This window comes from Coregonus clupeaformis, chromosome 23, assembly GCF_020615455.1.
Source record: "Coregonus clupeaformis isolate EN_2021a chromosome 23, ASM2061545v1, whole genome shotgun sequence".
In the NCBI taxonomy this organism is placed as follows: Eukaryota; Metazoa; Chordata; class Actinopteri; order Salmoniformes; family Salmonidae; genus Coregonus; species Coregonus clupeaformis.
The window spans coordinates 59,379,686-59,403,483 of record NC_059214.1 but is presented as its reverse complement, the minus strand read 5'-3'; the positions used below and the strand labels follow the sequence as shown (position 1 = coordinate 59,403,483).

At 44.6% G+C, this 23,798-nt stretch overlaps 1 protein-coding gene across 1 annotated transcript; it reads right to left on the bottom strand.

Annotated features, from left to right (window-relative positions):
- Window positions 1–82: 82 nt before the first annotated feature.
- On the bottom strand, window positions 83–13,277 carry si:ch1073-390k14.1 (deoxyribodipyrimidine photo-lyase). Its single transcript, XM_041889809.2, has 10 exons — window positions 12,806–13,277; window positions 11,751–12,492; window positions 11,333–11,656; window positions 11,066–11,238; window positions 10,896–10,980; window positions 10,571–10,803; window positions 10,279–10,473; window positions 2,390–2,615; window positions 1,991–2,166; window positions 83–1,803 (listed from the first exon to the last, which is right to left on the bottom strand). The coding sequence occupies exons 1-10, from the start codon at window positions 13,028–13,030 to the stop codon at window positions 1,450–1,452; spliced, it is 2,733 nt and encodes a 910-aa protein (XP_041745743.1). The 5' UTR covers window positions 13,031–13,277; the 3' UTR covers window positions 83–1,449.
- Between the last annotated feature and the right edge of the window lie 10,521 nt (window positions 13,278–23,798).

Sequence of the window (23,798 nt, the reverse complement as noted above, 5' to 3'; positions counted from 1 at the left end):
ACTTTATCCCCCCTAAGTACTTTCACTGAGATGTCTGTGTAGTCTACTCTCGGACACTAGATTGGAAAGACAACACTTACATATTTTCCACTTGTAATATTGTATAAAATGTATTTTTCATTCAAATGTATTATGTTTGCTTGAATTCCTTGGTACAAGTATTGCACTTTTTATCACAATGACACACTTAGTAGCAGTCCTTGTGATTGATCCAGCCTCCATTACTGAATGCTGTTATTATAAATGCCTTTGGTAAATGACTCAAATTTAAACAAATTCATGTAAACAGCAGTTTGTCCCTGTTACAGCATAACCCATAATGTGGTTCCTGACATGTTGCAGCATGACTTCATGACCTGGAACACGCACCCGTTTTGTAACCGCTTGTAACTACCAGGGTAGTCTTTGGCCTTTTCTCATTTGGGGGGAAGTCCATCCTCCACCCTCCTCTGTGACCTGGGCCTTTTCTCAATTAGCTGGGCTTAACTCCTGCGTCCTCACTCGCCTCCTTTAAAAAAAAGTTCAGAGGTAATCGAGGAGAGGCGGCTGTGGACGAAAGTGTGCTTGTATGAAATGAGAAGCTCCTCCACTCGTACGCCATCAGGCAAATTATGTTTACAGAAGTCGATCCCAAAATAAATGTGTAAAGTGATAAACTAAGTTAGTTGTGCAAGACATTTTAAGTAGCATATAGTTTTTAAATGTGTGCATGCTTTTCTCCTCCGACAATACAATATCTGATTCAAAGGGGGTGTGGCAGATAACAAAACTCTTCAGAGGTAGGATACACTTGTGCTTCCTCGCCTAAAGGAGGCTATCGAGGCGGGGAGGACCGTCTTCCGTTTGCCTACTAATTGATACACTCCCTGACTACTTATTGGTCTCCGGTTCAGAGAGGAGGGAGGACAGACTTTTTCCTAAACGAGAAAAGGCTACTGAAACCGATAAGTGGTCGAGGAGATGTCAATTCGTAAGTAGGCGAACGGAAGTGTCCTCCCCTCCTCGATAGCTACCTTTCATCGAGGATAGGCATGTGTATCCTACTAGAGTCCTTCGCGGAAGAGTTTTCAAATCTGCCACATCCCAGTTGAATCAGCTTTTGTTTTGTCAGAGCAGAAAAGCATGCACACGTTCAAAAACGGTAAGTAGCATATTGTTTTTATCTAGAAAATGTCTTGTACAACTAACTTAATTAATTTTGATCACTTTACACATACATTTTTTGGGATCCACTATAAACGTAATTTGCCTGATGACACGCAAGTGAAGGAGGGACATTTCATACAAGCACAATTTTGTCTACGTTCCCCCTCCTCCCCGCGTCTCCTCGATAACCTTTGACCATTTTCAAAAGGAGGTGAGAGAGGACGCAGAAGTTGAGTAAATCCAATTGAGAAAAGGCCATTGGGCACCACAGTGGCTCTATCGGACCTTTAGCCCCTGTCATGGTCATCTGTGAGAAGTAGCCACTCCCCCAGGCACTGTGGAGAACCTGTCCTTGGCAGCGGGGGTCCTCCTTCCCCTTCCTCGAGCTGCAAGGGGGTGTGGTAGTCCCTCCATCCTCCTCTGGTCTTTCTCCTGTCTCTCCCTCCTCTCTGCTCCCTCGTTTATCACGCTGGCTGTGAAGTCTGTCTGGTTCAGGAAGGCGATGGTCTCATTCCGCCTGCGGCTCACGTAGCCCTTCAGAACGGCGTTGTAGGGGTTAGAGGCAGCGTCCGCGTCTGGATTGTCTGATTGGTGCTTGAACTCCATACGGGTGATGACAGGCAGGAGGAACTGCCCACCTGTGTTGACCACACCTCCCTGACAGAGAAATAGAGAAGTTATGTCACTCACTCAATTTAGTTCACATACATTTGTATATAAAAAATTTAAATTAAATCTCAAGGCATACAAAAGGCATGTAGGCAAAGAAAGAAATCAAACAGGAAAAACAGTACTGAGGACCACTCATGAGACACGATACAATAGAAGCAGTGAGTTGACGTACACCCAGGGCCTCCGAGACCAGCCGGGGGGGCAGGGGGACCAGGTCGCACCCCGAGCAGGGGTCCACGTACTCCCCACAACGCCTCCTCACCAATGCCACGTCCTGCAAAGACTGGCTCCTCCTCTCCTCCAGATCTGTCACCACACGCTCTGGGTAGGACTGGCCTAGGACTACACCTAGTGTAGATGGATAAGGGGAGTTTATCACCCACAAGTCTACACAGAGAAACACCTGAGAGTTGGGTTAGTGGTAAAGCTATAGTACGGCTATGGTAAGGTTATGGTAACTCTACGGTAAGATAAGGGTAAGGCTATGGTAAAGTCATTACAATAAGGTTAGGATAACTCTGGAAGTTTATGGTTAGGTTAGGAGGATAAGGCTGGTGCTGTTGTCTCTCACCGGCACGGCGCAGCATGGAGGCTGGACACTTCCAGGGTTTGTGTATGAGGTCATCAGGCAGCGCTGCCAGCTCAGGGCACCACTTCCTGACATAGCTTCCGTAAGGGTCACATGTCATGGCTGCGTCAACAGGGTGCATGACAAAGTTCCAGTGGTCCAGACCACACATGCCTCCATTCTGCCACATCATGGCATCTATGGCCACGTCAGCATCCACCAGGGTGTCCTACACACACACACACAGTAGAATTTTAATTAGTTCAAATAAAATGTTATTTGTCACATGCTTTGTAAACAACAGATGTACACTAACAGTGAAATGCTTGCTTAAGGGTCCTTTTCCAACAATGCAGAGTTAAAGATAAAGTAAAAACATTCAATAATAATAGTAATAGTGACACAGTGAATAAATACACAGTGAATAACAATAATGAGTAAAAACAACATGGCTATATACAGGGAGTACCAGTACCAAGTCTGTGCAGGGGTACGGGGTAATTGAGGTAGGTACATATAGGTAGGAGTAAAGTAGCAAAGCAACAGGATAGATAATAGGCAGTAGCAGCAGTGTCTGTTGTGAGTGAGTGTGTGTGTGGCGTCAGTATGCATGTGTGCGCATATTATGTGTGTGTGGGCATATGTAGTGTGTGTGTTGGGGTGTCAGTGTAAGTATGTGTAAGTGAGTCCAGTGTGTGTGCATAGAGTCAGTGCAAGAGCGTTAGTGCAAAAAAGGGTAAATGCAGGTAGTCCAGATAGCCATTTGATGAGCTATTTAGCAGTCTTTTTTAGCATTCTTTTGGCTTGGTGGTATAAGCTGTTCAGGGTCCTGTTGGTTCCAGACTTGGTGCACTGGTACCGCTTGCCGTGCGGTAACAGAGAAAACAGTCTATGGCTTGGGTGGCTGGAGTCTTTGACAATTTTTTGGGCCTTCCTCTGACACCGCCTGGTATAGAGGTCCTGGATGGCAGGGAGCTCGGCCTCAGTGATGTACCGGGCTGTACTCACCGCCCTCTGTAGTGCCTTGCGGTCGGGTGCCTTGCAGTTGCCGTACCAAGTGGTGATGCAGCCAGTCAAGATGCTCTCAATGGTGCAGCTGTAGAACTTTTTGAGGATCCGAGGGCCCATGCCAAATCTTTTCAGCCTCCTGAGGGGGAAGAAGCACTGTCGTGCCCTCTTCAAAACTGTGTGGGTGTATGTGGACCATGTTAATTCCTTCGTGATGTGGACACCGAGGAACTTGAAGCTCTCGACCCACTCCACTACAGCTCCATTGATGTGGATGGGGGAGTACTTGCCCCTCCGTTTCCTGTAGTCTACAATCAGCTCCTTTGTCTTGCTGAGGTTGTTATCCTGGCACCATACTGCACACAATATAGGCAGTGCTCTCTGGATCAGAGCTCTGTTGTTGATATGAGCCATGACCAGTCTTTCAAAGTTTTTCATGGCTATAGATGTGAGTGCTATGGGGCGATAGTCATTTAGGCAGGTTACCTTGGCGTTCTTTGGTATGGGGACTATGGTGGTCTGTTGAAACAAGTTGCTATTACAGACCGGGTCAGGGAAGACACTTGCCAGCTGGTCAGCACATGCGATGAGTACACATCCTGTTATTCCGTCCAGCCCTGCGGCTTTGCAAATGTTAACCTGTTTAAAGGTCTTACTTACATCAGCTCCAGAAAAGCTGATGCTCTCATGCATGGTTCAGTGTTGCTTGCCTCGAAGCGAGCATAGAAGGCACTTAGGTTGTCTGGTAGGCTCGCGTCGCTGGGCAGCTCGCTGTTGGGTTTCCCTTTGTAATCCGTGATCGCTTGCAAGCCCTGCCACATCCATCGAGCGTCAGAGCCAGCGTAGTACGATTCTGTCTTAGTCCTGTATTGATGCTTTGCCTGTTTGATGGCTCGTCAGAGGTCGTAGCAGGATTTCTTATAAGCATCCGGATTGGAGTACCGCTCCTTGAAAGCGGCAGCTCTAGCCTTTAGCTCAGTGCGGATGTTGCCTGTAAGCCATGGCTTCTGGTTGGGGTATGTATGTACGATGCACTTATTAATGAAACCGGTGACTGATGTCCTCAATGTAATAGGATGAATCCCGGAACATAATCCATTCTGTGCTAGCGAAACAGTCTTGTAGCTTAGCATCCGCTTCATTGTACCACTTCCGTATTTAGCGCATCACTGGTACTTCCTGTTAAAGTTTTTGCTTGTAAGCATTAAGCAGGAGGATAGAGGGAGGCCAAGGGAGGGCCTTGGATGCATTTCTGTGTGTGGAGTAAAGGTGATCTAGAGTTTTGTCGCCTCTAGTTGCTCAGGTGACATGCTTGTAAAAATGATGTAAAACGGATTTCAGTTTCCCAGCATTAAAATCCCCCGGCATGACAAACGCAGCTCGTTGAGTGTGGTCTTATTGCCAGCATCGGTTTGTGGCGGTAAATAGACAGCTATGAAAAATAAATAGTATGGTAAATATCATGGTCTGCAGCTTATCATGAGGTATTCTAACTCAGGCGAGCAACAACTCGAGACTTAACATAAGAGATCGCAAACCAGCTGTTGTTAACAAAGATACACAACCCTCCTTACTTCGTCTAACCCAAGCACCTTGAACTGAATAAGGATTCTATGAGACTATCGGCATCTTTAAATGCTTCCTATCAAAACATCCAAGAGGATCATAATGGGACCTTCCTGGACTATGATCAATTTCCGCCACTGCACCCCTCTACTAGCTTGAACCAGAAAATGGCTGCTCACTGTTCGACTCCATGTGAGCGTAAATGGATGCGTGTCGGAACCAGAAAGAAGGAGAAGAATCGTTCTCTGCGCGCCTGCCTTCTTCCCCCGCGTCCGGACTTAAGACTTTCAAATCGCTTTGAGCCCCTGTACCAGCTATCCTCTGCCGGGGGCTTGGGTGTTCCCTCCATGGCTGTGGATGACCCTCCAGCTACCTCTCCCTGTCCTAGTCAATCAACTGCCTGGGCACAGCCGGGACCACCGCGGCCCCCCTCCGCTGGGCAGTGCTCTCTGGATCAGAGCTCTGTCCCTTTGGCGGTTGTGGCCTGCACGCAGCCTGCGTCTCAGCAGCCCTCTTCTCAGGTGAGTTCTGTGGCTCTGGCATCGCAATCTGCTTCGAGACACGGCAGAGGCCGGATCATTCCGGCGATTGTGATAGGGAGTTCGACGGTGAGGCATATATCTGTACCTGGGGCAAAGACTGTGTTTTCCTGGGGCAAAAGTTCAGGATATCACCAGGTTGATTCCCGTGGCTGTGAGTCAATCACCTGGGGCTGATACTGTCATGGTTCATGTGGGGTAAAATGACATTATGAAGGGCAGCTCAGAACAGCTGAAGATGGATTTTAAAGAACTGATTGGGTCTCAACTTGACACCAACAAGCGGCCCATAATATCTGTCCCTCTGCCCTCCCTAAATCGTAGCATTGAACGGTTCAGCAGACTTTTAGCCCTCCATAACTGGCTACAAGACTATTGCAGCTCTGTGGGTGTAACATTTATTGACAATTTTGATACCTTCTGGAAACAAAGCTCGCATTATAAGGAGGATGGGATCCACCCAAATCATTTGGGTTCCTGAATCATTTCACAGCATTATAAGTCTGCGTTGAGACACCGTAGAGTTACCATAACCTTACCATAGCCGTACTATAGCTTTACCACTAACCCAACTCTCAGGTGTTTCTCTGTGTAGACTTGTGGGTGATAAACTCCCCTACTTATCAATGACCCAAGTCCAGCTCATTTAATCCCTACCAATGTGTCGCTGAGTTGTCATAATGATTCAGCATATGTACATTATCCTAGGGGTGTTGGAAGACACAATGTAAATAACCTAATTTATGTCCCTCTTACTGTCCGGAATGCCTCTGCTGATCCTACAGCTATTGTATGCAGTAATCATTTGCCTATGAACCAAAGTAATACTGTAATACTGTTCCTACTAGGGCACTGTGGTGGTGTGCCCTAGTAGGAAGTCCATTGTGTGCAGCTCACCCTGCACTAATAAAAATAACCTGAGTATGTCTACCCCTGCTAAGCTTCCTAGTAAAGCAAGAAAATTATCAAGCATCCCAGAAAAGTGTTAAAAATAGCCCACGTTTACATATGTAGCTTAAGAAACAAGGTTCATGAAATCAATAATTTGCTAGTAACAGATGACATTCATATTCTGACAATCTCTGAAACTCACTTAGATAATACCTTTGATGATACAGTGGTAGCAATACAAGGTTATAACATTTACAGAAATGCCAAAAGGGGGCGGTGTTGCGGTAAATATTCAGAACCACATTCCTGTAAAGCTTAGAGAGGATCTCATGTTAAATGCTGTTGAAGTGATATGGCTACAGGTTCACCTGCCTCACCTAAAGCCCATTCTGGTGGGAAGCTTCTATAGACCTCCAAGTGCTAACAGCCAGTATCTGGATGTGTGAAATGCTTGATAATACATGTGATATCAATAGAGAGGTATACTTTCTGGGTGATTTAAATATTGACTGGCTTTCATCAGGCTGCCCACTCAAGAGAGAGCTTCAAACTGTAACTAGTGCCTGCAACCTGGTTCAGGTTATCAATCAACCTACCAGTTTAGTTACAAAGAGTAAAGGAATTAAATCATCAACACGTATCGATCAAATCTTTACTAATGCTGCAGAAATGTGTTTGAAAGCAGTATCCAAATCCATTGGATGTAGTGATCACAATATAGTAGCCATATCTAGGAAAACCAAAGTTCCAAAGGCTGGGCCTAATATTGTGTATGAGGTCATACAATAAGTTTTGTAGTGATTCCTATGTTGTTGATGTGAAGAATATTTGTTGGTCTGTGGTGTGTAATAACAAGCAACCAGACACTGCACTTGACACATTTATGAAATTGCTTCTCCCAGTTACTAATAAGTATGCACCCATTAAGAAAATGACTGTAAAAACTGTTAAATCCCCGTGGATTGATGAGGAATTGAAAAATGGTATGGTTGAGAGGGATGAGGCAAGAGAGATGGCAAATAGGTCTGGCTGTACAACCGATTGGCAAACGCACTGCAAATTGAGAAATCATGTGACTAAACTGAATAAAAATAAAAATAAACTACACAATGAAACAAAGATAAATTATATAAAGAATGATAGTAAAAAGCTTTGGAGCACCTTAAATGAAATTTTGGGCAAAAAGGCAAACTCAGCTCCATCATTCATTGAATCAGATGGCTCATTCATCACAAAACCCACTGATATTGCCAACTACTTTAATGATTTTTTCATTGGCAAAATTAGCAAATTTAGGTTATGACATGCCAGCAACAAACGCTGACACTACACATCCAAGTATATCTGACCAAATTATGAAAGACAAGCGTTGTAATTTTGAATTCCGTAAAGTAAGTGTGGAAGAGGTAAAACAATTATTATTGTCGATCAACAAGGACAAGCCACCGGGGTCTGACAAATTGGATGGAGAATTACTGAGGATAATAGCGGACGATATTGCCACTCCTATTTGCCATATCTTCAATTTAAGCCTACTAGAAAGTGTGTGCCCTCAGGCCTGGAGGGAAGCAAAAGTTATTCCCCTACCTAAGAATAGTAAAGCCCCCTTAACTGGCTCAAATAGCCGACCAATCAGCCTGTTACCAACCCTTAGTAAACTATTGGAAGAAATTGTGTAAGACCAGTTAAAATGCTATTTTACAGTAAACAAATTGACAGACTTTCAGCACGTTTATAGGAAAGGGCATTCAATAAGCACAGCACTTACACAAATGACTGATGATTGGCTGAGAGAAATTGATGATAAAAATATTGTGGGAGCTGTTTTGTTAGACTTCATTGCGGCTTTTGACATTATCGATCATAGTCTGCTGCTGGAAAAACGTATGTGTTTTGGCTTTACACCCACTGCTACACTGTGGATAAAGAGTTACCTGTCTAACAGAACACAGAGGGTGTTCTTTAATGGAAGCCTCTCCAACAAAATCCAGGTAGAATCCCCCAGAGCAGCTGTCTAGGCCCCTTACTTTTTTCAATCTTTACTAACAACATACCACTGGCTTTGAGTAAAGCCAGTGTGTCTATGTATGCGGACGACTCAATAATACACGTCAGCTACCACATCGACTGAAATGACAGCAACACTTAACAAAGAGCTGCAGTTAGTTTCAGAATGGGTGGCAAGGAATAAGTTAGTCCTAAATATTTCAAAAACTAAAAGCATTGTATTTGGGACAAATCATTTACTAAACCTCAACTAAATCTTGTAATGAATAATGTGGAAATTGAGCAAGTTGAGGTGACTAGATTGCTTGGAGTAACCCTGTATTGTAAACTGTCATGGTCAAAACATATTGATACAACAGTAGCTTGGATGGGGAGAAGTCTGTCTATAATAAAGCGCTTCTCTGCATTCTTAACAGCACTATCAACAAGGCAGGTCCTACAGGCCCTAGTTTTGTCGCACCTGTTCAGTCGTGTGGTCAGCTGCCACAAAGAGGGACTTAGGAAAATTGCAATTGGCTCAGAACAGGGCAGAATGGCTGGCCCTTGGATGTACACAGAGAGCTAACATTAATAATATGCATGTCAATCTCTCCTGGCTTAAAGTGGAGGAGAGATTGACTTCATCACTACTTGTATTTGTGAGAGGTATTGACATGTTGAATGCACCGAGCTGTCTGTTTGAACTACTGGCACACAGCTCGGACACCCATGCATACCCCACAAGACATGCCACTAGAGGTCTCTTCACAGTCCCCAAGTCAAGAACAGACTATGGGAGGTGAACAGAACTACATAGAGCCATGACTACATGGAACTCTATTCCACATCACGTCACCCATGCCAGCAGTAAAATTAGATTTAGATTTATAAAAACAGATAAAAATACACCTTATGGAACTGTTGCGGGGACTGTGAAGCAACACAAACATAGACACATGCATACAAACACACGATAACATGCGCACTATACACACATGTACACATGGATTTTGTGTTATATATATGTGGTAGAGTAGAGGCCTGAGGGCACACACTTAATGTTGTGAAATCAGTTATGAATGTATTGTAATGTTTTTAAAATGTATAACTGCCTTAATTTTGCTGGACCCCAGGAATAGTAGCTGCTGCCTTGGCAACTTGTGTCAAGTTGGCTGGATGTCCTTTGGGTGGTAGACCATTTTTGATACACAGGAAACTGTTGAGTGTGAAAAACACAGCAGCGTTGCAGTTCTTGACACAAACCAGCGTGCCTGCACCTACTACCATACCCTGTTCAAAGGCACTTAAATATTTTGTCTTGCCCATTCACCCTCTGAATGGCACACATACACAATCCATGTCTCGTGGCTTAAAAATCCTGTCTCCTCCCCTTCATCTACACTGATTGAAGTGGAATAATGTGAAAATTGAGCAAGTTGATATAACAAGTGACATCAATAAGGGATCATAGCTTTCACCTGGTCAGTATATGTCATGGAAAGAGCAGGTGTTCTTAATGTTTTGTATACTCTGTGAATATAATCCATGTCCTCGTTCAACCACGATTTTGAGAAACATAGGATGTTACCGTTTTTCAGGTTCTGTTGATAGGATAGTCTCGAATGAAGCTCATCCAGTTTGTTCTCCAGTGACTACACGTTCCCTGATAGAACAGAGGGCAATGGCGGTCTATTTGCTCGCCAACGTATATTAGTCAGAATGCTGCCTCGCCTGCCTTTTGACGCGGCTTCCTCTTTCGAGTCCCGGGGATTAGAGCCTGGTCCGGAGTAAGCAGAACATCCAGAGCTGCCGACTCGTTGAAGAAGACATTTTCATTAAACAGACAAAGCTCTACAGCTCTATAGTCTGGTGTTTGTGTGTGCAACCGTGTGTGTGTCTCACCTGGAACCAGCGATATCCCTCCTGCCATGGTAGATGGAGGTAAGCTATGAGGAAAGAAGCCACTACGTGTCTCATATAGTTGTTCATCCATCCAGTCAGCCACAGCTGCCTCATTGCAGCATCTACTAGAGGATAACCTGTCCTGCCCCTCTGCCACGCCTTCAGATGACCCCTCTCACTGCTCCACCGAAGGGCCTGATTGGACAGAAACCAAGAAGAGAGTGAGTATCCTGCTTTCATTGGATACAAACCAGGAAGAGAGTGCTAGAGCTAGTGTTAACCCTATCCTTGCCTTGTATGAAGGTCTGAGTGATTCCCAGGGCAGGTCTGGGAACAATGTTAGCTGCCAGTAGGCCAGGTCCCTCCAGGCCAGTTTTCGTATGAACTTGGGGGGTCGGCAGCGCGCCCCTTTAGCGTCCCACAGCAGCCAGCGAGCACTCAGCTGGCCAAAGTGCAGGTAAGGAGACAGACAGCTGGTGTTGGGGGCATCCGCTCGCCCTGACTCCTTCTCATATTTGTACACACCTGGAATACGTACACAAACAGATAACATATCTATTCTGTAGGGCTGTTTAATTCCAAGTACAAATAGAGAAAGGGAAATGTGTGTGTCTCACCATCATTTAGAAAGGCCTCTAGACGTGACTGGGCCCCCTCCTCACTGAAGTCCCAGGAACTCCTAATGTTAGCCGCCCAGTCAATCTGGAACAGACACACACTCACATTAACATACAACCAACAACAATAACCCAGACCACCATGTGCTTCAGTCCAAGGGGTTACTGACCGTGGTTCCATCCTTCCTGCAGGGCATGCGTGCCAGTCCTAGCTCCTCCAGAGGGCAGCCCCTGGGCCAGACAGAGGGTGAGGGGAGCGATATGGGGGGGTCCAGGGGAACCCCTAACCCTGGGCCAGGGTTCATCTGACAGCAACTCATGAAGTGGGATACAGAACCAATACCTGAGGGAGGGAAAGTGTGTGAGAGAGAGTTACTGCTGTGTCATATTACACATGAATAACAGTAGTAGTGGTTGTAGCAGTATTATTACAATACCTCTGAGTCCCACCCCCTCAGTAGTAACAGTATAAGGGTCTCTGAGACAGTAGGAGTGGACCATGTTAACCTCCACCCTGTCTCTCTGCAGTGCTGACACCACTATCTGGTCCCGCTCTCTCAGCCACGGCTCATAGAGGGCGCTAGCCAGCACCGTCTGCGCCCCCGTCTCTCTCACCAGACTCCTCAGGGCACGCAGCGAAGAACCAACCCCCTCTCTCTCCACCTCTTTCTCCACATCCGGCCGAAGGAAAACAAGATGGCCGCCGATGCGTTCCAGAGCAGAGCTGAGACAGGACAGGGCCTGGTGCAGCCAGAATTTACCTGGGATGAGACAGAGAAGGATTACACACAGATCAGGAGACACAGATGCTGAGGTAAAGAAATAATGACATAATATGTATATGTTTATACTTACAGGCCCCTCCCATAGCCACGGTTACCCCCGGCCCCTCCTCCTCCTCTGGGCACCAGATAAAGACGGGGATGACCGGCCCTCCAGCCTCCAACGAGCCAATCACAGCTGGGTTGTCATGGAGACGCAGGTCCCTGCGGAACCACAGCAGCACAGGGGGTGGAGCCGAGGGGCATCGAGGCACACCTACCACCTGCTGGCCATACCCCTTCCGCCGCTGACGCCGGTTCTTCGAGCGCTTTGGCTTCTCCGATTGGTCCACGTCGTACTCCTCCACATTGACGTCATCTTTGGTTTGGTTGAGATTGGATGTCAAAGAACTGGCAATAGAGGCACACACATCCTGAGTGAGGTTAGACCACTTTATGTCTGTCTGTCTCTGGGTCTGGGTTGGGCCTCTCTGTCTCTCTGTCTGAGGAGAGCTGCCATGTCCAGAGGATCCTCTGGGTGATGTGGAGTCTTGGTGCTGAGCCTGAGTCTGTCTCCTTCCTCCTGCTGCTGCTAGTTGGGCGTAGCTCACACCCTTGGGCAGAGGGGCTGGCGGAGGCTGGCTAGAGCTACCATTATGAGATACTGACTGACTCTGAACTGAGCTATTCTGAGGTCTGTAGGTTGCTGTTGCCTGGGTGTCTGTTTGACCCTGGGGTTTAGGGTCTGGGAAAAGGGACTTGGTATCAGTCTGCTGTTGCCCTTTGACCTCTAATAGGGACAGAGCCAGAGCCACCGCCAATTCATCATCCTCATCCTGTAACAGACAGACAATTATGGTCATATATACAGCTTTACAGTGTTAGAGGTTCAAAATAGTCTCTGTCTCTGCTTTACCTTCTTGACAAATACAACTCTGCTGGAAAATCCAGCTGTACCAGCTCAAGCCAGTGATCAGCTCAAAATCCAATCTGGTCTAAACTGGATTTTCCAGCAGGGTACATTAGGCCTACAACACTAACACAACACACTCAACTATCAAACTAACAAATGTCATTGTGTTGAGACAGAGTATCTATAAAAATCTTACAATATGACTGGACTATCAAAACACACACACACAGTCCTACCTTGGAGAAGTATTCAAAATAGATGGAGGTGAGGGTGGTGTGAAGGCCGTTGTGAACGGTGGCTAGGGGCTGGATGAGCGGCAAGAAATGTGTCCTTGTATCGTTGTGTCCCAGTACGGACACACAGAGACAGAAGAAGCCGTCGGCGTTCTCTCTCCCCACCAGCAACTCTCTCAGCATCTGACGAACCTGGGACATGGGGTCCTCACCACCCGATACAGGCATGGTCTATTGCTGGTGATGAAAAGCAATGCAACCGAGAATAGTTCCCTACTGAACTGGAAGTCTCCCGTAAAATCCAAAATACCAAAAAATCCAGATTAAATCGTAATCATCCATGAGAAGACATTATTAAATGTTGTTGATTTCTTTTGCATTTTTCTGAAGTTTTCGATTAGTGGTGATAGTAGTAGTGAGAGAATCGAGTAGGCTACAACTTGAATGAGTTACTCAACAGCTGATAGCCAGTTACACAAACTCAATCCCACGCTGTTTTGTAATTACCTCGGATGCGATGCAGTGTAACATTGTGACCAGTAGAGGGCACACAACTCTAAAATATGACAGTCATTAGTCTCACTTCCTACGCTCATGGTGCTCCTAAGTACCCCTCACAGCTCCCCTCTCCACACTAAAGACAAATAAATTCATAATCATCATCCAGTCTAGCCATCCTACAACCTCTCCCACCAACTGTCTTTCATACCCTTCATTTATTCTCTTGATCCCCCTGCTATACGAAAGGGAAGAGACAGAGACAGAGACAGAGACAGAGACAGAGACAGAGACAGAGACAGAGACAGAGACAGAGACAGAGACAGAGACAGAGACAGAGACAGAGACAGAGACAGAGACAGAGACAGAGAGAGAGAGAGAGAGAGAGAGAGAGAGAGAGAGATAATTAGTGTTTAGACAGAGTATGTAGTCTCTAAGTGTGTGATCAATAGAGAATGGGGAGATTAGCTGGCTTCTCTCTGTCTCCCACTAACAGACATATCAGTGAATGGACCAATCTGCCCTGTGTTACTAATGGTTTTCTTTGAGACTGTGGTCCCAGCTCTCTTCAGGTCATTGACCAGGTCCTGCCGTGTAGTTCTGGGCTGATCCCTCACCTTCCTCATGATCATTGATGCCCCACGAGGTGAGATCTTGCATGGAGCCCAAGACCATACAATGTGATTTTCTGGATTTCTGTTTTAGATTCCGTCTCTCACAGTTGAAGTGTACCTATGATAAAAATTACAGACCTCTACATGCTTTGTAAGTAGGAAAACCTGCAAAATCGGCAGTGTATCAAATACTTGTTCTCCCCACTGTATATATATATATATATATATATATATATATTGAACCTTAGTCACTATATATACACTACCAGTCAAAGTTTGGACACACCTACTCATTCGAGGGTTTTTCTTTATTATTACAATCTTTTGCATTGTAGAATAATAGTGACGACATCAAAACTATGAAATAACACATATGGAACACATGTCCCCTGTAGCTCAGTTGGTAGAGCATGGCGCTTGCAACGCCAGGGTTGTGGGTTCGTTTCCCACGGGGGGCCAGTATGAAAATGTATGCACTCACTAACTGTAAGTCACTCTGGATAAGAGCGTCTGCTAAATGACTAAAAATGTAAATGTAAATGTAGTAACCAAAAAAGTGTTAAACAAATCAATAGGGATATCTTCTATATACCCTCCCTACCTTGTCACAACACAACTGATTGGCTCAAACGCAATAAGAAGGAAAGAAATTCCACAAATTAACTTTTAAGAAGGCACACCTGTTCATTGAAATGCATTCCAGGTGACTAGAAAAAAACAACAACATGTAAATGTGACTACCTCATGAAGCTGGTTGAGAGAATGCCAAAAAGTGTGCAAAGCTTTCATCAAGGCAAAGGGTGGCTATTTGAAGAATCTCAAGTATAAAATATATTTTGATTTGTTTAACACTTCTTTGGTTACTACGTGATTCCATATGTGTTATTTCATAGTTTTGATGTCTTCACTATTATTCTACAATGTAAAAAATTAAGAAAAACCCTTGATTGAGTAGGTGTGTCCAAACTTTTGACTGGTACTGTATATACACTGCTCAAAAAAATAAAGGGAACACTTAAACAACGCAATGTAACTCCAAGTCAATCACACTTCTGTGAAATCAAACTGTCCACTTTGGAAGCAACACTGATTGACAATACATTTCACATGCTGTTGTGCAAATGGAATAGACAACCGGTGGAAATTATAGGCAATTAGCAAGACACCCCCAATAAAGAAGTGCTTCTGCAGGTGTTGACCACAGACCACTTCTCAGTTCCTATGCTTCCTGGCTGATGTTTTGGTCACTTTTGAATGCTGGTGGTGCTTTCACTCTAGTGGTAGCATGAGACGGAGTCTACAACCCACACAAGTGGCTCAGGTAGTGCAGCTCATCCAGGATGGCACATCAATCCGAGCTGTGGCAAGAAGGTTTGCTGTGTCTGTCAGCGTAGTGTCCAGAGCATGGAGGCGCTACCAGGAGACAGGCCAGTACATCAGGAGATGTGGAGGAGGCCGTAGGAGGGCAACAACCCAGCAGTAGGACCGCTACCTCCGCCTTTGTGCAAGGAGGAGCAGGAGGAGCACTGCCAGAGCCCTGCAAAATGACCTCCAGCAGGCCACAAATGTGCATGTGTTTGCTCAAACGGTCAGAAACAGACTCCATGAGGGTGGTATGAGGGCCCGACGTCCACAGGTGGAGGTTGTGCTTACAGCCCAACACCGTGCAGGACGTTTGGCATTTGCCAGAGAACACCAAGATTGGCAAATTCGCCACTGGCGCCCTGTGCTCTTCACAGATGAAAGCAGGTTCACACTGAGCACATGTGACAGACGTGACAGAGTCTGGAGACGCAGTGGAGAACGTTCTGCTGCCTGCAACATCCTCCAGCATGACCGGTTTGGCGGTGGGTCAGTCATGGTGTGGTGGCATTTCTTTGGGGGCCGCACAGCCCTCCATGTGCTCGCCAGAGGTAGCCTGACCGCCATTAGGTACCGAGATGAGATCCTCAGACCCCTTGTGAGACCATATGCTGGGTGCGGTTGGCCCTGGGTTCCTCCTAATGCAAGACAATGCTAGACCTCATGTGGCTGGAGTGTGTCAGCAGTTCCTGCAAGAGGAAGGCATTGATGCTATGGACTGGCCCGCCCGTTCCCCAGACCTGAATCCAATTTAGCACATCTGGGACATCATGTCTAGCTCCATCCACCAACGCCACGTTGCACCACAGACTGTCCAGGAGTTGGCGGATGCTTTAGTCCAGGTCTGGGAGGAGATCCCTCAGGAGACCATCCGCCACCTCATCAGGAGCATGCCCAGGCGTTGTAGGGAGGTCATACAGGCCTTATTTCCCTCATTAAAATGCAAATCAATTTTCACAATTTTTTGACATGCATTTTTCAGGATTTTTTTGTTGTTATTCTGTCTCTCACTGTTCAAATAAACCTACCATTAAAATTATAGACTGATCATTTCTTTGTCAGTGGGAAAACATACAAAATCAGCAGGGGATCAAATACTTTTTTCCCTCACTATATATATATATATATATATATATATATATATATATATATATATATATATCAGTGCCCTTTGTAATTATTGGGACAGTGAATCATTTTCTTCTTCTTTTGGCTCTATATTCCAAAAGTTTGGATATTTATGCATCTGTAACTTCCTCACTTATCATTATTTACGATTAATTCAGGACTGACCGTAATCATGGTAGCATCCACATTCATGTAGAAGTGTTCAGAAACATATTATATTCTTATTTACAACAAAAGTGACTCCAAAATGACACAATATATTATTTACCATTCATTTCTATTGGGCACAAAATAATCTGAAACACAACCAAAACAAACAGCAAATGCATCCAAAAAGGTTGTAGAGTCGCAAGCTTGATGTAATCATTGAGTGCTAAGAATGTGGGACCAAATACTAAACTTTTTACTCATTTTTATATATGTATATATATATATATATTGTGATGTCACGAGAGGCTGTGTCCTGGAGGGACGTTACATCCCCCTGAGATGGCTGCAAACCCAGACAGCTATGGCTCCATCTGCTGGTATGGTCGGGAACTCCAACCCTCTATGGCCAATCTTCCCACGCAGCTGAAACCAATCAGGAGCTGATGAGCTGAAGGTTTGTTGAAGGGAAGAGACACGGTCTCGAGGCTGGGCTCTGGAGGACAAGAGTGCTGCACGTCCACTTCCATGAGGAATATAAGGATTTGGAGATACTTACCTTTGGGAAATACTCACCTTTGGATATATGCACCTGTGGAAATACGTGTGGGACATTTGGAAGGACGTTTTGCTGGGTTGGCCACTAGCTGCAACGGGGAATACAGTAAGACTGGGGAAAAGTTATTTGAGCGAGGGAGAGTTATGATTTTGGATGTGGAAGAGACATCCCTGAACTGTTAACCCTTAAAGAGCCACCAGAGAACAGAATTGTGTTATACTTTCGTTAGTTTCCCAAGACCTTTAATAAAATCCTTGTTTTGGTTGAACCTGGTCTCCTTGCGCTACTTGAGCAATCCCGCTGAAAGCTGTGTAGCCTCTCGTGACATCACAATATATATATACAGTGGGGAAAAAAAGTATTTAGTCAGCCACCAATTGTGCAAGTTCTCCCACTTAAAAAGATGAGAGAGGCCTGTAATTTTCATCATAGGTACACGTCAACTATGACAGACAAATTGAGGAAAAAAATTCCAGAAAATCACATTGTAGGATTTTTAATTTATTTATTTGCAAATTATGGTGGAAAATAAGTATTTGGTCACCTACAAACAAGCAAGATTTCTGGCTCACAGACCTGTAAATTATTCTTTAAGAGGCTCCTCTGTCCTCCACTCGTTACCTGTATTAATGGCACCTGTTTGAACTTGTTATCAGTATAAAAGACACCTGTCCACAACCTCAAACAGTCACACTCCAAACTCCACTATGGCCAAGACCAAAGAGCTGTCAAAGGACACCAGAAACAAAATTGTATACCTGCACCAGGCTGGGAAGACTGAATATGCAATAGGAAAGCAGCTTGGTTTGAAGAAATCAAATGTGGGAGCAATTATTAGGAAATGGAAGATATACAAGACCACTGATAATCTCCCTCGATCTGGGGCTCCACGCAAGATCTCACCCCGTGGGGTCAAAATGATCACAAGAACGGTGAGCAAAAATCCCAGAACCACACAGGGGGACCTAGTGAATGACCTGCAGAGAGCTGGGACCAAAGTAACAAAGCCTACCATCAGTAACACACTATGCCGCCAGGGACTCAAATCCTGCAGTGCCAGACGTGTCCCCCTGCTTAAGCCAGTACATGTCCAGGCCCGTCTGAAGTTTGCTAGAGTGCATTTGGATGATCCAGAAGAGGATTGGGAGAATGTCATATGGTCAGATGAAACCAAAATATAACTTTTTGGTAAAAACTCAACTCGTCGTGTTTGGAGGACAAAGAATGCTGAGTTGCATCCAAAGAACATGTGAAGCATGGGGGTGGAAAGATCATGCTTTGGGGCTGTTTTTCTGCAAAGGGACCAGGACGACTGATCCGTGTAAAGGAAAGAATGAATGGGGCCATGTATCATGAGATTTTGAGTGAAAACCTCCTTCCATCAGCAAGGGCATTGAAGATGAAACGTGGCTGGGTCTTTCAGCATGACAATGATCCCAAACACACCGCCCGGACAACGAAGGAGTGGCTTCGTAAGAAGCATTTCAAGGTCCTGGAGTGGCCTAGCCAGTCTCCAGATCTCAACCCCATAGACAATCTTTGGAGGGAGTTGAAAGTCTGTGTTGCCCAGCAACAGCCCCAAAACATCACTGCTCTAGAGGAGATCTGCATGGAGGAATGGGCCAAAATACCAGCAACAGTGTGTGAAAACCTTGTGAAGACTTACAGAAAACGTTTGACCTGTGTCATTGCCAACAAAGGGTATATAACAAAGTATTGAGAAACTTTTGTTATTGACCAAATACTTATTTTCCACCCTAATTTGCAAATAAATTCATAAAAAATCCTACAATGTGATTTTCTGGAAAAAAAATTCTCATTTTGTCTGTCATAGTTGACGTGTACCTATGATGAAAATTACAGGCCTCTCTCATCTTTTTAAGTGGGAGAACTAAAATGTAAAATGTAAATGTAAAGAACTTGCACAATTGGTGGCTGACTAAATACTTTTTTTCCCCACTGTATGTGTGAATTTGTCCCAATACTTTTGGTCCCCTAACATGGGGGGACTGTGTACAAAAAGTACTGTCAAGTCTAAACAGTTCACCCGATATGGATGAAAATACCCTCAAATTAAAGCTGACATTCGGCATAGTCATTGTATAATTTCAAATGCAAAGTGCTGGAGTACAGAGCCAAAAAAAAAAAAAAACATGTCACTGTCCCAATAATTACGGAGGGCACTACATTCCGGACTCTGACATTGCTCGTTCTGATATTTCTTAATTTCTTTCTTTTTACTTTTTGGATTATGTGCAGGTTGTTTTGTATTGCTAGGTATTATTACTGCACTGTTGGAAATAGAAAGACAAACATTTTGCTGCACCATCTGCAAATCTGTGTACGTGACCGATTTGATTTGAGCAGACAATAGTGTTACGCTGTATCTCAAGTCTTTGTCCTGCAAACAAGGCATATGTCCACAGCGCTGTCTCCTTAACACACACGTGCACACCCCTATAAAACCATAACATCTCCAGGAGAATTCATGGAAAGACAGATAAAATAATTAATTGAGGAGAAACAGGCCACTGGAATAGATATTTGCAACTCATAAATCATTTTGGCACACAGGCGCTCACACACACACACACAAAACACACACAAAAACAGTAATTAACCACAGGCTATGTACTCTCTGTTGGTATAAATCATACATGCAACACAGTTATTACATTAGGTAGGTTTGCCATATAGATTACTAACAGGAAGGGGAGGGGAGCACAAACACACATACGCACACCAACATACACACACATGCATCCTCCTACCCCACAGCAGGAGGGATATTTTTGTATTTCTTCACCATAACCACAGTAAATACAGTTGAAGTCGGAAGTTTACATACACCTTTGCCAAATACATTTAAACTCAGTTTTTCACAATTCCTGACATTTAATCCTAGTACAAATTCCCTGTTTTAGGTGAGTTAGGATCACCACTTTATTTTAAGAATGGGAAATGTCAGAATAATAGTAGAGAGAATCATCACATTCCCAGTGGGTCAGAAGTTTACATACACTCAATTAGTATTTGGTAGCATTGCCTTTAAATTGTTTAACTTGGGTCAAACGATTCGGGTAGCCTTCCACAAGCTTCCCACAATAAGTTGGGTGAATTTTGGCCCATTCCTCCTGACAGAGCTGGTGTAACTGAGTCAGGTTTGTAGGCGTCCTTGCTCACACACGCTTTTCAGTTCTGCCCACAAATGTTCTATAGGATTGAGGTCAGGGCTTTGTGATGGCCACTCCAATACCTTGACTTTGTTGTCCTTAAGCCATTTTGCCACAACTTTAGAAGTATGCTTGGGGTCATTGTCCATTTGGGAAAACCCATTTGCGACCAAGCTTTACCTTCCTGACTGATGTCTTGAGATGTTGCTTCAATATATCTATATAATTTTCCTTTCTCATGATGCCATCTATTTTGTGAAGTGCACCAGTCCCTCCTGCAGCAAAGCACCCCCACAGCATGATGCTGCCACCCCAGTGCTTCACGGTTGGGATGGTGTTCTTCGGCTTGCAAGCAGCCCCCTTTTTCCTCCAAACATAACGATGGTCATTATGGCCAAACAGTTCTATTTTTGTTTCATCAGACCAGAGGACATTTCTCCAAAAAGTACAATCTTTGTCCCCATGTGCAGTTGCAAACCGTAGTCTGGCTTTTTTATGGCGTTTTTGGAGCAGTGGCTTCTTCCTTGCTGAGCAGCCTTTCAGGTTATGTCGATATAGGACTCATTTTACTGTGGATATAGATACTTTTGTACCTGTTTCCTCCAGAATCTTCACAAGCTCCTTTGCTGTTGTTCTGGGATTGATTTGTACTTTTCGCACCAAAGTACATTCATCTCTAGGAGACAGAACGCGTCTCCTTCCTGAGCGGTATGACGGCTGCGTGGTCCCATGGTGTTTATACTTGCGTACTATTGTTTGTACAGATGAACGTGGTACCTTCAGGCATTTGGAAATTGCTCCCAAGGATGAACCAGACTTGTGGAGGTCTACAATTCTTTTTCTGAGGTCTTGGCTGATTTCTTTTGATTTTCCCATGATGTCAAGCAAAGAGGCACTGAGTTTGAAGGTAGGCCTTGAAATACATCCACAGGTACACCTCCAATTGACTCAAATGATGTAAATTAGCCTACCAGAAGCCTCTAAAGCCATAACATCATTTTCTGGAATTTTCCAAGCTGTTTATAGGCACAGTCAACTTAGTGTTTGTAAACTTCTGACCCACTGGAATTGTGATACAGTGAATTATAAGTGAAATAATCTGTCTGTAAACAATTGTTGGAAAAATGACTTATGTCATGCACAAAGTAGATGTCCTACCCGACTTGCCAAAACAATAGTTTGTTAACAAGAAATTTGTGGAGTGGTTGAAAAACGAGTTTTAATGACTCCAACCTAAGTGTATGTAAACTTCCGACTTCAACTGTACATAACCTTAACTATAACGTCCCAATTCGGCACTTGTTCCATGATAGCAAAGACTTTTCCATTCACCTATCCTCTCTCCCCTCTCCTCTCTCCTTCCTTCTCCCTCATTTGAAGCATTGAGTGAATCAGCTAGTGGAGGGAAGGAGGACAGAGAGAGGCTGAGGGGTTAATGGAGGTTAGGAGAAACAGGGAGACCACATCACTTAATTGGCAGGTATCACAGAAGAAGTCTAGCTGTGATGTGTGCTTGATGGGACCACCGAGAGAAAGAGGATAGTAGAGGAGGAGAGAATGAAGGAGGTGTGTGTGATAAAATGGAGGATAGAGAAAAGGAGAGAGAATAGTAGAGAGAAAGAATGGAGGATGAAGGAAAGGAGAGAGACTAGAGGTGTGTAGCAATGGAAGATAGAACAGAAGATAGGAGAATTCCTCTCCCCCAGCCATGCATAAATCATACACTTAATTTGCATATTCACTACATTGTGGTTTATACTAATGATTTACATTAGCATAATAACCATCTATTATAGTATATTTTGTTTGACGATAAAGGAGAGTTTAAAGGAAAATGAGGAAGAATAGGAAGGAGAGAAGTGAACACCATTTAAAAATGAGTAAGAGCACCTCTCAGTGATCTTTTCTAGTTGTAATGGCCAGTGTGTGTGTGTTTGCGTTTCAAGTTTCAAATTTTTATTGTCATGTGCACAAGTACAGTGAAATGCCTTTCTTACTTGCTCTTTCCCAACAATGCAGTAATCAATAAAAAAGTAAAGTAGAACAAAAACTCATAAGAAATAGAAATTAGAAGAACACGAGAAGGTGATTAAGCTACAGTATATGCAGGGTCAGTTCCAATACCATATTTACAATGTGCAGGGATACTGGAGTGGTAGTGGTGTGTGTCTGTGTAATCTGTGATTCCTTTCCTGGAGTGTGTGTTTATTGTGTGATGTGAGTTATGTATACCCCAGACAAATGGGAGTAATCAAACTAACTTCAGGGCTTCAGCTGAACTCAACACACAGGGCGAGAGAGAGAGAGAGAGAGAGAGAGAGAGAGAGAGAGAGAGAGAGAGAGAGAGAGAGAGAGAGAGAGAGAGAGAGAGAGAGAGAGAGAGAGAGAGAGAGAGAGAGAGAGAGAGAGAGAGAGAGAGAGAGAGAGAGAGAGAGAGAGAGAGAGAGAGAGAGAGAGAGAGAGAGAGAGAGAGAGAGAGAGAGAGAGAGAGAGAGAGAGAGAGAGAGAGAGAGAGAGAGAGAGAGAGAGAGAGAGAGAGAGAGAGAGAGAGAGAGAGAGAGAGAGAGAGAGAGAGAGAGAGAGAGAGAGAGAGAGAGAGAGAGAGAGAGAGAGAGAGAGAGAGAGAGAGAGAGAGAGAGAGAGAGAGAGAGAGAGAGAGAGAGAGAAGCTGTGAATGAGGTTGGCACGGTGCCATCCACTCAGAGCTAGTTACCACACACTGGGATGGGGAGGGTGGTGGAGAGGGATAGAGGAACAGAAACAGAGAGTCCTCCCCACTGCTACACCAGTGCCCAAAGACAGACAAGATACTCAGATGCCAGGTTGTCATTGCAAATAATAATTTTTCGCAATTGACTTACCTGAGTAAATAAAGGAAAAAAAATAAATAAAGAGGAGATGAAGAGCCCTTGAGACCCCTGGAGGGGAGCCGAAACAGGACGACTAGATCTGTGAGGATGAGGAGAGGAAGGAGAAAAATGAGGGTGAGGATGGAGGGATGAAAAGGAGGACAATGAAGAGCATGGGTGGTTTGAGATGCACATCAATGGCAGCTGGCGTTCGGAAGACAGGCACCATACCAACAATGAAGTGTCCACTCCCTCCATCCTCCTCTCTTCCTCTGCTCCCATCTCTCTCTTCTCCCTGTGCCAGCAAGTGGACACCATGCCAGCCAGCTGCCGTGGCACGCTCACAGACAACGGAGCTAGCAGCAGAGAAACGTCTCGTTTGGAGATTGACTATAGAGGATTCATCGCTAATCAATGTTTGTTTGTTTGTTGGATTGTTTGGACAAGGGTAACGGTTGCCAGCGACTCCGCTTTCCAGCGATGGCATCTTTCAGGAGAGCGAGACAGACAGATAGTTGGCAGTATACCAGGGGAGAGAGACAGAGATTTGGCACTGCACCAAACATAACATAACATAACAGATGCTTACGGATGCTAACAAGCTGATTAAATACTAAAGAAAGAGTTTACAGATGCTTATGTGACCGATGGGGTTCGAACCTGGGG